Source organism: Cyprinodon tularosa, unplaced genomic scaffold, assembly GCF_016077235.1.
Source record: "Cyprinodon tularosa strain WSP-4 unplaced genomic scaffold, ASM1607723v1 ctg170, whole genome shotgun sequence".
NCBI lineage: Eukaryota > Metazoa > Chordata > Actinopteri > Cyprinodontiformes > Cyprinodontidae > Cyprinodon > Cyprinodon tularosa.
In genome coordinates this window covers 729,254-743,577 of record NW_024038532.1, presented here as the reverse complement: position 1 = coordinate 743,577, position 14,324 = coordinate 729,254, and the positions used below count along the sequence as shown (strand labels likewise).

At 41.4% G+C, this 14,324-nt stretch overlaps 1 protein-coding gene across 2 annotated transcripts in view; it reads left to right on the top strand.

Annotated features, from left to right (window-relative positions):
• Nucleotides 1-14,324, top strand: part of smoc2 (SPARC related modular calcium binding 2) — a 70,181-nt gene that overhangs the window by 32,029 nt on the left and 23,828 nt on the right. The window contains exons 7-10 of one of the 2 annotated variants that reach the window (XM_038281423.1): nucleotides 3,322-3,396; nucleotides 5,541-5,612; nucleotides 6,991-7,177; nucleotides 9,411-9,493. In XM_038281423.1, coding sequence (XP_038137351.1) covers nucleotides 3,322-3,396; nucleotides 5,541-5,612; nucleotides 6,991-7,177; nucleotides 9,411-9,493 — 417 coding nt within the window. The remainder of the gene's footprint in view (nucleotides 1-3,321; nucleotides 3,397-5,540; nucleotides 5,613-6,990; nucleotides 7,178-9,410; nucleotides 9,494-14,324) is intronic. The other variant, XM_038281424.1, reaches the window with a different exon arrangement.

Below are 14,324 nucleotides of genomic sequence, written 5' to 3'. Positions count from 1 at the left end.
ATTTAAAAATAAATCCCCCCTAATGTCAGTTTTAATGAAAGCATAACCGAACCACTGCAGCAAATGTAAGATCAGAACCAGCTATAAACAGCAAAGCCCAGATCTTCAAAGATTACTTATTTGCATAATCCCCTCCCATAAATGTGCTTGTTGTGGTCATAAGCATAAGTGCTGTATATTCAATTCAGTTCAGTTCATTTATATAGTACCAATTCACAACACATGTCATTTCTATTCAACTACTATTGAAACTAACGAATCATCCAGTCCAGTAGTTTCAAAGTTTACTATCTAAGGAAAACCAGTCGATTGCATCGACTCATTGACTCTAAGGCAATTCCTCACACCAAGCATGCTTGTAGGGACAGTGGAGAGGAAAAACTACCTCTGAACAGGAAGAATCAGTGTCAGTGTGAACGGCCTTTCACTACCCGATCCGTCCTGGAAGCACGATCCGTTCTGCACGAGCCATCAGCTCATTTGAGATATACATCCGGGTCACCCTCGATTTTATTTTGACCTAAATTACATTATTCCCTCTGCAAAATAGTAAATGTTCTAAAATATGTGTTAAAGGTTAACAATGTATTTTCTGAGAAAATAAATGCCTTAAAATCCTTTCTGTTCTATCACTCGTCTTTGCCCGATCTGCACTGGAAATGGGATCCTACTCTACTTCTGAGAGCTAACTTTCATTTTTGGAATTAATCGTTAATATAGTCTTTTTTTGGTTTTATGTTTTCCTTTCGTGTTAACATTATTGTATATTGTGCGTAATCCAAAAAAGGAAACAACAAAAATGCAGATAAACATGGATTAATCATATTTTGCCGGACTGCTCTGAGCGTGTCCCATGATGACATCAGAGAAGCATTTTAACGGAGAAAATGTAAAAAGCATCAAAAGTGTATCAAAGGTGTGTATTAGCATTTCTTAGTGAGTTAAGGGTAGAAATAAGTGATTTTAGTACCATCATTACATTGTTTATGTAAAATTAAAATATATAGTTGTTCACGCATGCGCAGAACAGATCGTGCTTCAGGGACGGATCGGGTCGTGACACGACCATCTGCCGTGGTTGATTCAAAGTTTTCATTCTAATTCTACGTTCACACCGGACGCAGAAAAAGCAGCAAAATCACGTCTGCTGCTTCATTTTTGCTGCTTGTACCAGTTAGTTCTGACGCGCGGCTAAAGCAGCTTTGCTGCTCTGGCTGCGCGGTGCAAAAGTGTGTCTGACGCGCGTTGGGCGGAGCTTCACTATCCTTTCTTTGCCTTGCAGCTATATTTGCTGTGATAAATGGGAATAAAGTTCTTTTAATATGTTTTTAAGTGAGAAAATCCACCTGAAAACTTAATCAGTGCAGTCAGTTCATCCAGATTACCATTTCTGTCGGAGCCGCTCAGACCCCCACATACCAGCTGTGCGCTGTCAGTAGGAATCCCATTCAACAGCAGCCTCTGGCCGGGTCGCCGCCTCGCGGTTCACCGCGGCGGCTGGTAGGTGTTTTTCATCTAAATAATCCAAACTGCAGGCACCAGGATAATAAAAGCAAACATTCTGCCGGCAGATTTCTGCATTTTAAGTTAATTTAGGCGTCAATAAACTGTTTCAGAGGAGCGATCACAGCGCTATGTATCATCAGCAATGTGTCTGTCTCTCTGCCAGCTCCCAGATCAGCTTCTCTGATTGGTTGATGCGGCGCGTCGAGCAGCAAAAGTTAAATTTTTCCATCTCGAGCAGCAGCGCGTTTGCCGCGCGTATGATGCTTAAATGCGCTGCGGGACATTTTGCTGCGCCTTGACGCACGTCAACCATTGACTTTGCATGTAAACTGGCTGCTTCTGCCGCGCCTGCTGCGTCCGGTGTGAACACAGCATTAGGAAAACCAACTGATTGCACTGACTCATTGAGTCCCCAGCAATCCCTCACACTAAGCAGGCTTGTAGTGACAGTGGAGAGGAAAACTCTATTTTAACAAGAAGAATCCTCCAGCAGAACCAGGCTCACTGTGAGCAGCCATCTGCTGAGGTTGCTAAGGTTCAAGACAGAAGCAGACATAGAAAAAGAAGCATAGATACAAAAGGCAACTGTTAACCAGCTCCACAGTCTGCCCAGGAAACACACAGCCAGGCAGACGAGCTCCGAGCCAGCTCCCATGTCAGAGGATGAAAGAGAGCACATCCAGTTAGTCACAGTCAGAGAAACAGGACTACACTGGAAAATAGGCTAATCTCGAACATCTTTAAACAAATGTAAACATGCTAAAAAATTAGCACCTGCTGTTTCACTGATTTTAGACTTCGCACTTTGATTTACACCTGGTTTGTAGATCAGCTTTGTGCATGATGTCATGTTTGCAGGTTTTTGATTAGATGCAAATCAGGCCACCTGTGGTTCGCTTTGTGCACAACTTGGTTGTTTGACTTGAACCTTTTTATTTCACAAACTGGAATCATATGCAGCTGATGACTGACAAACAGCAGTAAAACTAATGCCTTGTGACCACAAATAGCACAGGGCTTTCCTGGCAGATGCTGAGAGAGGTGTTACAGTCATGTAAAAAGCCGCAAAGTAAAGAACCCTCATTAGTGGTTTACTGTAAATCCAAATCATAAATATGCCTTTGAAACTGCATTTCCATCCTTGAACTGAGTGGGATAATAGCATGTCAGGCAAAGTCACACTCGCTGAATGCATTTCAACACAGTGAACAAGCATGGGATGACGAATGACTCCCGTAAAACCCATGCATTTAAAGTAAACACTTAATTTTTCAGTTGAAATTCGTGTTAATGTGTGGCCTGTTCGTGAAGCCATTTCTGAAACACCTCGATGTTGCAGGGAGGGACCGAGCTTGAGGTTAACCACATCGACTGTCATGGTCTTCACCGTGCCTCCCTCCTACCACAGAACAAACAAACTAAACCAACCAGATATATATATCCTTAGATTTCCCACTGGTAACTGGTGCACCTCAGACTTGTCAACATCTTCTTTCACCTAGAAATTTTCCCCACATGTATGCAGCTTTCATATCCACATGAACAGATGGAAAAAGCTGGAATGATTGTTCATCTTTAACTGACCTTTGTTTGCCGTTTTCAGCATTACAGCCTCTTGACTTTGGGACCACGATTACTGTGTTTGCTGCTGGATCTTTTTCTGTTTTCTTCAAAGGTCTTACTTCAAAAGTGTTCTATGAACTCAATCTGTTTCTTCTCCTCTCTTCAGTCTTTCCCTTCATCTTTCTTTACCGGGCAAGGTGCAAAATCAGATTGTAAAATGTTGTCTAATATTGCTAATATTTGTAATTGTAGTCTCCTTGCAAATATTCTCCATTCTAAATGCAGAACCTATGGCGATGGAGCCACAGTCTCCGCCAGAGGAAGAAGGTAAGTGGGTTTAATCAGAAAAAAATTGCTGCTATTGGTTTAGCTTCTACAGATTATCAGAGGCTAAGTCACATTGACTGTATGGTGGTGGCAGTATCATGCAATGGGGATAAACTTGGAGAGGTTTAGAATGAGAGTAGGAGCAGGAGAAAATACCTCATTCTAGGAAAACAGAGCCACATGTGACACTTCAGGAGAATCTCAGGGAGAAGGATCAGACTGAGGATTAATAGAATAAAAGGAACTTGACATCTAAAGCTAGACTTAATTTTGTGGTGGCAAAATCTGACAGCAAGCTAAGACTAAAGGTAAGTTGATCAGATCAAGAACGCCAGGATGTGATGCAGCACCAGAGAAACTAATTTGCTTTAGGGTATTAACAAGGCCATTAATATTTGAAGGACTGATGCAACCACAGTCATGCTTTAGGGTTTCTCTCATGTCGGAAGTCTTCACAGTGCTGAGGATTCTCAGTCACCCAGGTCATAGTCATTCTTCAAAAAGTGAAAAAACAATCCACTGGATTTTGTGTCCAAGTTTGAAGACGTTTCTCTTCCCATCCAGGAGGCTTTTTCAATTCAAAATTTCAGAAATAGCGTTAAGTCTGAGGCTTTATATAGTGGCCCATCAAAGAAAACATGCTTGGAAAACATTCTAATAGGGATCAGATGAGTTGATCTCTTCCCACTATCATCGCAACCCCAGCCCCTTTACATGGAAACAGAGGACCTCGCCTATTCTGCCAGGCCAACAATTCACTTTAAACGACCCCTCCTTCCGCTTCAATTTGCATGTTTTCTAAGCAAAAACAAGGCTTTGTTGGGCTACTGTATAAAGCCTCAAATTCAACGCTGTTTCTGACATTTTGAATGGAAAAAGCTTCCTGGATGGGAAGAGAAACGTCTTCCGACTTGTAAACAAAGTCCAGTGGATTGTTTTCAGCTTTTTTTGGAATGAAACACGTCATAGTCCAAAAGATATTTTAGGCCTTGTCCTAACCTAAGAACTCATGGAAACTTGGATGAACTGCTATGGTTTTAGACATGAAGAAGGTGATCTTTAAAAACATTGCTTGCACAAGCAAGTAGAAAATTTATTTTACAAATGATCAGGATGGTCTCACGAGGCTAGAATAGGCGAGGTCTTCTGTTCCCCTGTAAAGGGGTTGGGGTTGCGATGATTATATTGGATGATTTGAAGGGATTTTATATGTATTCTTTTATGATGTTTTCTGGAAATATGATCTTTGACATATTGTTCCTTCTCGTGAATTGTTGAACACCTTGACTCTAGGAGTTTTTCTACTCTGATTATGTTTTCCTATTTAAGGGGATCTTAATCTGGAGCCTTACTCTTCTACATACTGGGCTGTGGCTCAGTTCTTTATTATATTTTACAATTTTTATTGCCTGTGAGTTCTCATTGTATTCATTGCTATCCTAAAACTGCCACGTTGACCTCTTGTAGTTTCTGTCCTTCAGTTCTGTTCACCTTGTGTCATTTGGGTACCACAGGTTCACCATTTTCCAGTCAGACTGAGATGTTCTAGTTAGACAAATGAAAGAGGGTCTAATTTTTGGCGCACAGATTTATGTAGACCACTATTTGTGATGACCTGCAGGTCCAAGCAGTTTAGAGTCCAGTAATTCACAGTTTCTGGTCTTCATTTCAGGTGTTTTGAACCTCATTTCATATAAACAGAAGTTTGCATTTCCTACTCATATCTGTTCTTATACTTACTTTTTGCGTGATTATTTTAACCAATTATGAGATTTAGATTTCAGAAGGTTTTTGAAATATATGCTGGTGAAGATTCTTCATTCCAAAAAAATTAAAAAAGCAATCCACTGGACTTTGCTTCCATGTTTGAAGATGTTTCGCTTCCCATCCAGGAAGATTTTTATTTGTTTATCTGCTTATATCTGTTTTTATTATACCTACATTTTACATGAGTATGGCCACCAATTAGATTGTATTCTGCCTGCCCCCAGGGAATAGATGCCACATGTGGCTCATGCTTATGATGCAGTTATCTTCTTGTGCTTTATAGTCAGTAGTTTGTGTGATAACATGAACTGACTCAAATAACATACACAAATATTCTGGACTCCTGTTAAAGATGTTGTCTTGGTGATTTCTTTCAGACGTCACTTCCCCGTACCCTGATCTGTGGTTGGAACAGGTCCGCAGCCGGCAGAATAGATCCAGAGCATCCTGTGAGTTTCAAAACGTTTCTTTAATATGGAAGTTTGGGATGTCTTCAAACCACAGCAGAAAAATCCCATTTTAAGTTGTCAGACGTGTGTAAGCAATCATAGTTTGGGGCTGTTGCTGTCTTTTAAGGACAGATGGGGGGGTTGTGAAACCAATAGATCTTGATGTTAAAGTGCATTGGGTTTTGATGATCCGCTTCACTGTGGTTTCTTGTATTGCTTCTAACCTGTAATTATCTCCACATGGCACAACTATAGGATCTCACACTCTTCTATTTTATGCACACGTGTGTTTATCTTTATTCCAGTTTCATGCACATGGGGGAAATATGCTGGTTTGTATAACTCAAAATGGCCCATAGATGAGAACCTTCTGTGTATGTGTGGGTCTGTGCGTGAATCCCATTATCACAATTTACAACCAATAATAAGCCTGAGAAATGCTGCATTGGTTTTGATTACCATATGCTCTCTGGCTTATTGGGGTGAAAAAAATTCATTCCGACCCCAACAAAGTGAGCCCATAAAGAGGCGCTGGAGTGAAGAGGGTTAGTTTAGAAAGTGCAGAGGTATTTCATTTGGTCTCTTTTGTGTGGCTAAAGATCCCTTGTGAAAATAAACAAAGAAAAAGAATATCCATAATCCCGCAGCGGCTTCAGAGCCTTTAGGCATGCACCAAAGGGAGGGCCAGCTTGGCAATAAAAGCCCTCATATGCTAAAAGGCAATCCTTTCTTTTCTGACTTCAGTGCTCTTATCTTTCTTGGTGAGATGCCTGAAAACAGCTCTAAAAAAAAGCAGTTTCTTCTGCATCAAGTCCAATTTCTATGTATGCCAATAAAGGACAGGGTCAGAAAGGGATGGCTTCATTAATGGAAATTTGGAGAATGTACACAAATAGACTCCTGGCAATGATCCTTTGTCTCATCTGTCTTATATACACCCACTACACCGAGAGAAAGGGCATAAGGAGTGTCCAAATATTTACTTAACTTGGGGCAAAGGGAGCTGTACTTAGTCATTAGCTTGTTAATGTCCATAAACAGTGCCATTTGTGGGGGGGTGATATATCAGTCTACACACAATTTCTCCAATAACTCCACCTCTGTGATACAGTAAAATAAGTTTGCTAAGATGACAGCTGTTTTTATTTTACTAATGAATTAAAATAAATCAGAAACATAGCATGTGATGGAAATCCAGAAGGCTTGACCTAATCTGATTAAATGTTCTCCTTAATAAACTATAAACACATCCTTTTGTTTATACTCTGTTTGTGTAAGGGAAGGTTTTTGATAAATCATGCCACTTGGACCACCTAAGTTACCGCTGACGTCGTGGACGGAGGGCTTATTGGCTGATTTGTGTGTAAACTCTCTCTAGCGTCATCGTGTGACCAGGAGCAGCAATCGGCTCTGGAAGAGAGGAAGCAGCGTAATAACGACGCTGTGTTTGTGCCAGACTGTGCCCAAGGCGGATTCTACAAGCCGGTCCAATGCCACCCCTCCACCGGCTACTGCTGGTGTGTGCTTGTTGATACAGGACGGCCAATACCAGGGACGTCAACCAGGTGGGCCACAAATTAGCCATAAACCAAAGAAAAATGTGATTTATTCATGTTTGGTAGGAACTAACATACTTTCACTAGAGGACATGCCCATTCTGTGTACATGCTGTGTTGAAGTTAGTAGCTGAAGTAGAGTTGCTAAGTCTGTTCTGGAGTGAGACTTTTGTTTTTCTGTCCCACCTCTGGTAGATTTTATCCCAAAACAGAAAAGTTCCTGCCTTGTAAAGCCGGGGCATACACTGTACGATATTTAGTGTATTCTCATTATTAGTTCTTATGAAATCGTACGAAAAGTTATGCACCGTAATTTCGTAGGTTTTAGACGTTTTTTTCGTCGCATTTCGTCGTAATTTTACGTCTTGCCTCGAGACAAGATATCCTTGCGCATGCGCATCTTACGCACCATTCAATAACATAGAATTTTACATACAATTAACCCTAACCCTGACCCTAACACTAACCCTAAGATACAAAACAGCAACCAAACTAGTTAGAGACCTGAAGAAATGATTATTGCACTGTTTTTCCCAGTTTTACGTCCGTCCGCGGATCTGCTTTTTTCGTCTGTCTGGCTGCGCATGCGCACTGATCTGTATTTTCGAGGAAAAATGTCTAAAACGTACGAAATGCTGTGCATAACTTTTCGTACGATTTCATACGAACTGATAATGAGAATATGTTGCGATATTTTCAGTTGTTGGCACGCAGCTACAGCTCAAACTGTACAATAAAACCGAAGGGTTTAAAAGTTCACTGCTCATGATGCATGTTCTCACACTGTGCTCCCCAACGCTCTGATGCGATCTACCTGCTCACACGTCAATCTGGAAGAAAAAGGAGAAGAAGAACTCCCTTGTTTGCTTGTAGTGGCTTTTAGCCCTGCTTCAAGAGCAGGATTTGCCCACAAACACCTTAAGACAGCCAACTGAACTTTAAACATGTTTGATTTTCTTCCAACCTTACGATTCCTGATCAAAGGTGGTCTTGAGAGGCTAATCACCTCTCCTTACCCCCTGTACACTACACAACGCAGGCTGAAACTTGACCCGAGTGAAAAATTCTCACACAACTGAAGAATCGGCCCGAAAAGGGCAAGAAATCATTCTGTTTATGCCCTTAATACAACTACAAGTTTAATTCAGTTTAGTTTATTTCTATAGTGCCATCTCAGAGCACTTTCCAGTTCACTAGATCATCCAGTCAAGTTGATTCAAATTGTCCATCTAAGGAAAACCAGTTGATTGCATCGACTCATTAACTCTATAGCAATCCCTCACACTAAGCATGCTTGTAGCAACAGTGGAGTGGAAAAACTCCCTTTTATCAGGAAGTAACCTCCAGCAGAACCAGGCTCAGTGTGAGCAAATACAAGTAATAGTAAATGTAACTTACAAGAACTTTACCAAACCTTTTCCAGTTCCTTCATGGAACTTTCATGGAACTTTTTTGAACCTCACCAGGCCCTTTGGTTTTTACCGGGAAAGTTAACGGACAGTCGTTAAAAATAAACTCTGTAACATAGATTTCTTGATAAAAACTTCCATGAAAGTTATTTGAAGGTCCTATCAAAGCTTTGCACTTGTACTAATCCTAGTAGTCATCATCTTTGGCCTTATCAAGTACTGGTTTGAGTTGTTTTCGAACAGTTCTTTCCAAATTAATTGGAGGTTCTATGTAAAACTGGTTAGTTCCATCAAGGTTCCTTTAAAATATCGGCTAAACTTACTGATCTTACGTTGATATACTGACAGACCGGGTTGTTGATAACAGAGAGGAACTCTGTGGTCTGGATAACAGCAGGTCAGAGGTCTGGCAGACTGGCTATTAAGCTACATCGCAGAGTATCACATTAACAAGACTCCAGGCAGGGGGCCAGCTAGCACATCAGGATAAATATGGAAGTGTGGATTTTCCTCCCTCTTTCAGGCCAGCTTTTTCCCCCATCAAACATCGGCTGTAAGGACAATGATATCCCTCACGGAGGATACGGAGGCATCCTCGCGTCCCACACTCCCTCTCTTCTTCTATCACAATCCCCCTCTTTCTGTCCTCATCCCAGTTCCAAATCCTTCCCCTCTTGCTGGATGAGTTTCACAGCCCCTGGTTTGCCACAGAATGATCACTTGAATCCCTCAGATTTAACTGACCGAGGTCATTGGAAAACAGGATTCCTCTGCTTTTACGATGAGGGTTTGACTGCTCTAAACAATCCTGACTTCATTACATTTCTTCACAGGTATGAACAGCCAAAATGTGACGGTAATGCCAGAGCCCATCCAAATAAAGCAAAGGACCATTATAAAACCAGACATCTCCAAGGTATGTCTCCATTTACTGGAATCTGTCTCTATTTTTCCCCTCTTTCTTCAGACAACATGGAGATCATTTTTATGGTTTCAACCATTTAGCCTCAAACTGCTGCCAAACTTCCACTGCTTTGATAACAGTGTGTGTTTGCGTTAGAGCGTGTTGGTGTGAGGACATCATTAGCACTGAAGAAAAAGCTTGATAAGAGTTGAGGATTAGCAGATAGCGGCATTCATTGGTCAATAAGCAGGGAGACAGAGACGGATTGGGAGGGGGATTAATCTTCAACTGACACTGGAGATGGAGGACAGTGAATGAAAGCAGTGAGGAGGAACAGCAGGGAGGTGAGGTGGAGATAATGCATAATGGGATGCCAGAGACAGGTGGTGATACTATGACTGATAGTGATGCAGATAGCTAAATTAAAAGCAGAAGATTGGTTCCAGGGCATGAAACTACTTTAAGGAATTTTTTGCAGATGTGTCAAGAAGAAATTATTGATTACTGTAGGGTAAATCCAAGAGTTTCAATTAAACCATTAGGTTGGAGCTTTGTGGCTGACGCGTGTTCCAGGATCCAAAAAAAAACAATAGCCTCCACTGACGTCACGTTTTGCCTTTTGATTTTAAAACAAAGGGGATAACAAAAAAAAAAAAACGAACGTATACAAAAATATACCTCTTAAACTTTCACAAAACTACATCTGAGGTTCCACAGAGTAACAATATGAGTATGGCCCAACCAAAACATGGTCAGAAAACCGTGAGCCACCAACCTTCTCCTCCCGTGTCTGTTTACAACAGTTACCTTACCGGGCACCTGGCGCAGAAATATGACGTCATCAAAAGGCACACTAAGCAGCGTCCTGTAAATATTTTTAAATTAAAAATTTTTAACTTGTACATATTTTTAAATCAAATTATTAATGTCACTCATTAATGTAAATGAAATATCAAATTCTCATAATACAAATAATTTCAAACTATACATAAAACAGGTATATGGCGCCTACAATTACATTGTAAAACAGTTTTGGGATGATTTCAGAAACAGGAAATATGAAAAGTACAAATCTTCCTCTGCAGCGACCAAAGTTCACAGAGAAAATTCAAGAAAGCTCAAAGCTTTAATTGAAGTACGTCTGAGGAAATTTTGCTACTGTAAAATCTAGGGCTGCAACGAATGATTATTACTGTTGACAATTTTTTTAATCAATAATCGGATAGCAAAAGGTTCCTTAAAGAAGATTTTTTTTGCAGAATTGAACCAGGTGAAACTGAAGATTTTCTAATACTGCTTTCACACCGAATGCAGCAGAAGCAGCAAAATCGCGTCTGCTGCTTCCTTTTCGCTGCTTGTACCAGTTAGTTCTGACGCGCGGCTGAAGCAGCTTTGCTGTTCTGGCTGCGCGGTCGAAAAGTGTGTCTGACGCGCGTTGGGCGGAGCTACTCTATCCTTTCTCTGCTTTGCCGCTATATTTGCTGTGATCAGAGGGAATAAAGTAGTTTTAATATGTTTTTAAGTGAGAAAATCCACCTGAAAACTTAATCATTGCAGTCAGTTCATCCAGATTACCATCCTGCCTTCCAATATTATTTCTGTCGGAGCCGCTCAGAACCCCACATACCAGTGGTGAGCTGTCAGTAGGAATCCCATTCAACAGCAGCCTCTGGCCTGGTCGCCTCCTCATGGTTCGCCACGGCGGCTGGAAGGTGGTTTTCATGTACATAATTCCAACTGCAGGCACCAGGATAATAAAAGCGAACATATTCTGTCGGCAGGTTTCAGTATTTTAAGTTAATTTAGGCGTTAATAAACTGTTTCAGAGGAGTGGTCACAGCGCTCTGTGTCATCAGCAATGTGTCTCTCTCCCTGCCTGCTCCCAGATCAGCTTCTCTGATTGCTTGACGCGGTGCGTCGAGCAGCAAAAGTTCAATTTTTCCATTTCGAGCAGCAGCGCGTTTGTGGCGCGTCGCGCACATCAGATGCTTGAACGCTCCCGACGCGCTGCTTCAGCTGCTCAGACGCGCTGCGCCTGCTGCTCAAAACGCACTGCGGGACCTTTTGCTGCGCCTTGACGCGCGTCAACCATTGACTTTGCATGTTAACTCGCTTCTTCTGCTGCGCCAGCTGCGTCCGGTGTGAACGTAGCATTATTAAGGAGTTCTGGATGTGGCATATTTACAGATGAAAATGTTATTCAACTTAAATGAAAAGTTTTTAAATTGAAAAATATTTCTATACAATCTGGGTAATAATTACTGCCCTAAGTGAGTTTTTCTGTCAGTTAAAAGCATGTTTTAGAGTCTCTTTACTCCAGTTAACAATTCATTGATTACTAAATTAGTTGATGATTATTTCAACAATTGATTAATCAAGATTAACGAGATTGTTTCAGCCCTAGTAAGCCCAGTGTGCGTGACATCCCTGATGACACTATAAAACTTTAAATTTATGGTAAAAGAACTTCTAAACCCATAATGCTCGATTTCCTGACACAGATCTATTACTCTTAGCTAGGCTTCAAAATCTGGAGGATCTGGAAGGTTCAAAATCATGATCAACATATTTTGGAATTCTTTTAAGTCACAAGCAAATAATTTAACCTTTGCACCACAAACAGAAACAGCCATTCATCTCAACCTGTCCTTTTGTTTACAATCAGAGATGTAAGTAAAGGAAACTTTGAAAGATTCTTCTTCCTCCTAAACAAACACTAAAGGTTGTAAATAAGTAGGTTAAAAAGTACCTTATACCCAGTGTTAAGTACGGCGGAGGTCCTGTGATGCTGTGGGCCTGTTTCTCCTCCAAAGTCCTTGGGATGCTTGGTAAATTGAATGGCATCTTTGAGAAAATTTTAAATAAAACTAAGGTGACCTCTAACAGAAAACTATAGAAATATACCATCAACTGCTTGTTTCACTAGTGATAACAAACAATGTAAATAAAATCCCTTATAAATGGAATATATTTTAGAATTTGAGAAATGGACATCTGAGATGGCTTCAGCTTAAAGTTAGTATAATAATCAATGTGATTTTTAGATTTTTTAGCCTTTTAGAGCAGAGGTCACCAATTAAAATCAGTGGGGTCAAAATAGATCAAATGAAAGACCAGTGAAGGTCAGTAGACATTTTTAAATATAATCTGTTACTTTAAAAATAATTTAACACTGAAATAAAATGAGGTGTTTATGCATCCATGTAATACATTGACTTTTTTAACAAAAAAAAAAAATAGAATGTTTTTCCTTTTTAAAATCCAAATTGTTTTTGAAGTAGAGAACAACGATCGTTCAGTTTGGCATATAGACAATTTCCTGATACTTTCTTTTATAAAACACCTAAACTGACCCTTTTTTATTTATTTTTCTGTCTTTCTTATGGCTTAATGAGAGCAGTGGGCTTTAGGCTGCCCTGCAAGGCTTTAAACCTGGGTTTGAATGGAGACTAATGCTACGTTCAGACCGGACGCCGCAGGTGCAGCAAAATCGCCTCTGCTGCTTCCTTTTTGCTGCTTGTACCAGTTTAGTTATGTCACGTGGCTGAAGCAGCTTTGCTGCTCTGGCTGCGCGGTGCAAAAGTGTGTCTGACGCTCGTTGGGCGGAGCTTCACTATCCTTTCTCTGCCTTGCATCTATATTTGCTGTGATCAGTGGGAATAAAGTAGTTTTAATATGTTTCAAGTGAGAAAATCCACCTGAAAACTTAATCAGTGCAGTGAGTTCATCCAGATTATCATCCTGCCTTCCAATAATATTTCTGTCGGAGACGCTCAGACCCCAACATACCAGCTGTGCGCTGTCAGTAGGAATCCCATTCAACAGCAGCCTCTGGCCGGGTCGCCTCCTCGCGGTTCACCGCGTCGGCTGGTAGGTGTTTTTCATGTAAATAATCCAAACTGCAGGCAGCAGGATAATAAAAGCGAACATATTCTGCCGGCAGATTTCTGCATTTTAAGTTAATTTATGCGTCAATAAACTGTTTCAGAGGAGCAATCACAGCGCTCTGTGTCATCAGCGATGTGTCTCTCTCTCTCTGCCAGCTCCCAGATCAGCTCCTCTGATTGGTTGACACGTCGAGCAGCAAAAGCTACATTTTTCCATCTCGAGCAGTATCGCGTTTGCGGCGCGTCACGCGCGTCAGATGCTTAAACGCGCCCGACGCGCTGCTTCAGCTGCTCAGACGCGCTGCGCCTGCTGCTCAAAACGCGCTGCGAGACGTTTTGCTGTGCCTTGACGCGCGTCAACCATTGCCTTTGCATGTAAACTTCTGCCGCGCCTGCTGCGTCCGGTGTGAACGCAGCATAAGCCATTCTCAAGCACATGTCAAGGTGCTCATTTTGAGCCTGGATCCAGATTTATTGTTGATTCTGTTCATGGTGGAGAATCCTGCTTCACAGCAGCAGGTTGAGCCAAACATCCTCTAAATGTGCAGGGTCATCTTTGAGCACGCCATTTCACTTTTCTTTCACCAGTTCACCGCAGTTCTTCCAGCAGTCCACACTTTCTCTGCTCTTTTTTTCTCATGGTCTTCTCCTTCTTTCCCATCGCCCGGCTTGCCACAGGTTTGCCTGCTGTGTCTAAAAGTAGCAGCAGCAGCAACCCAGACTGACAGCTCATTGGCTCATTTTTTATCACGTGCAGCCTGGAGCCGGGTGCTCCGAATAGCTTTACCGTATTAACAGGAGAAGCAGCGCAAGTCAAGTTAGACACTGTTGTTGGACAACATGCAGTAATTTATAAAGGTTTTAAATCAGGTTGGGTCAGGATCCAGACCCTGGTCCGCTAATCTGTGACTTCTCTTTTAGAGGAACAGCTCCAGGTTTTGTGAGCTGAGTGAACA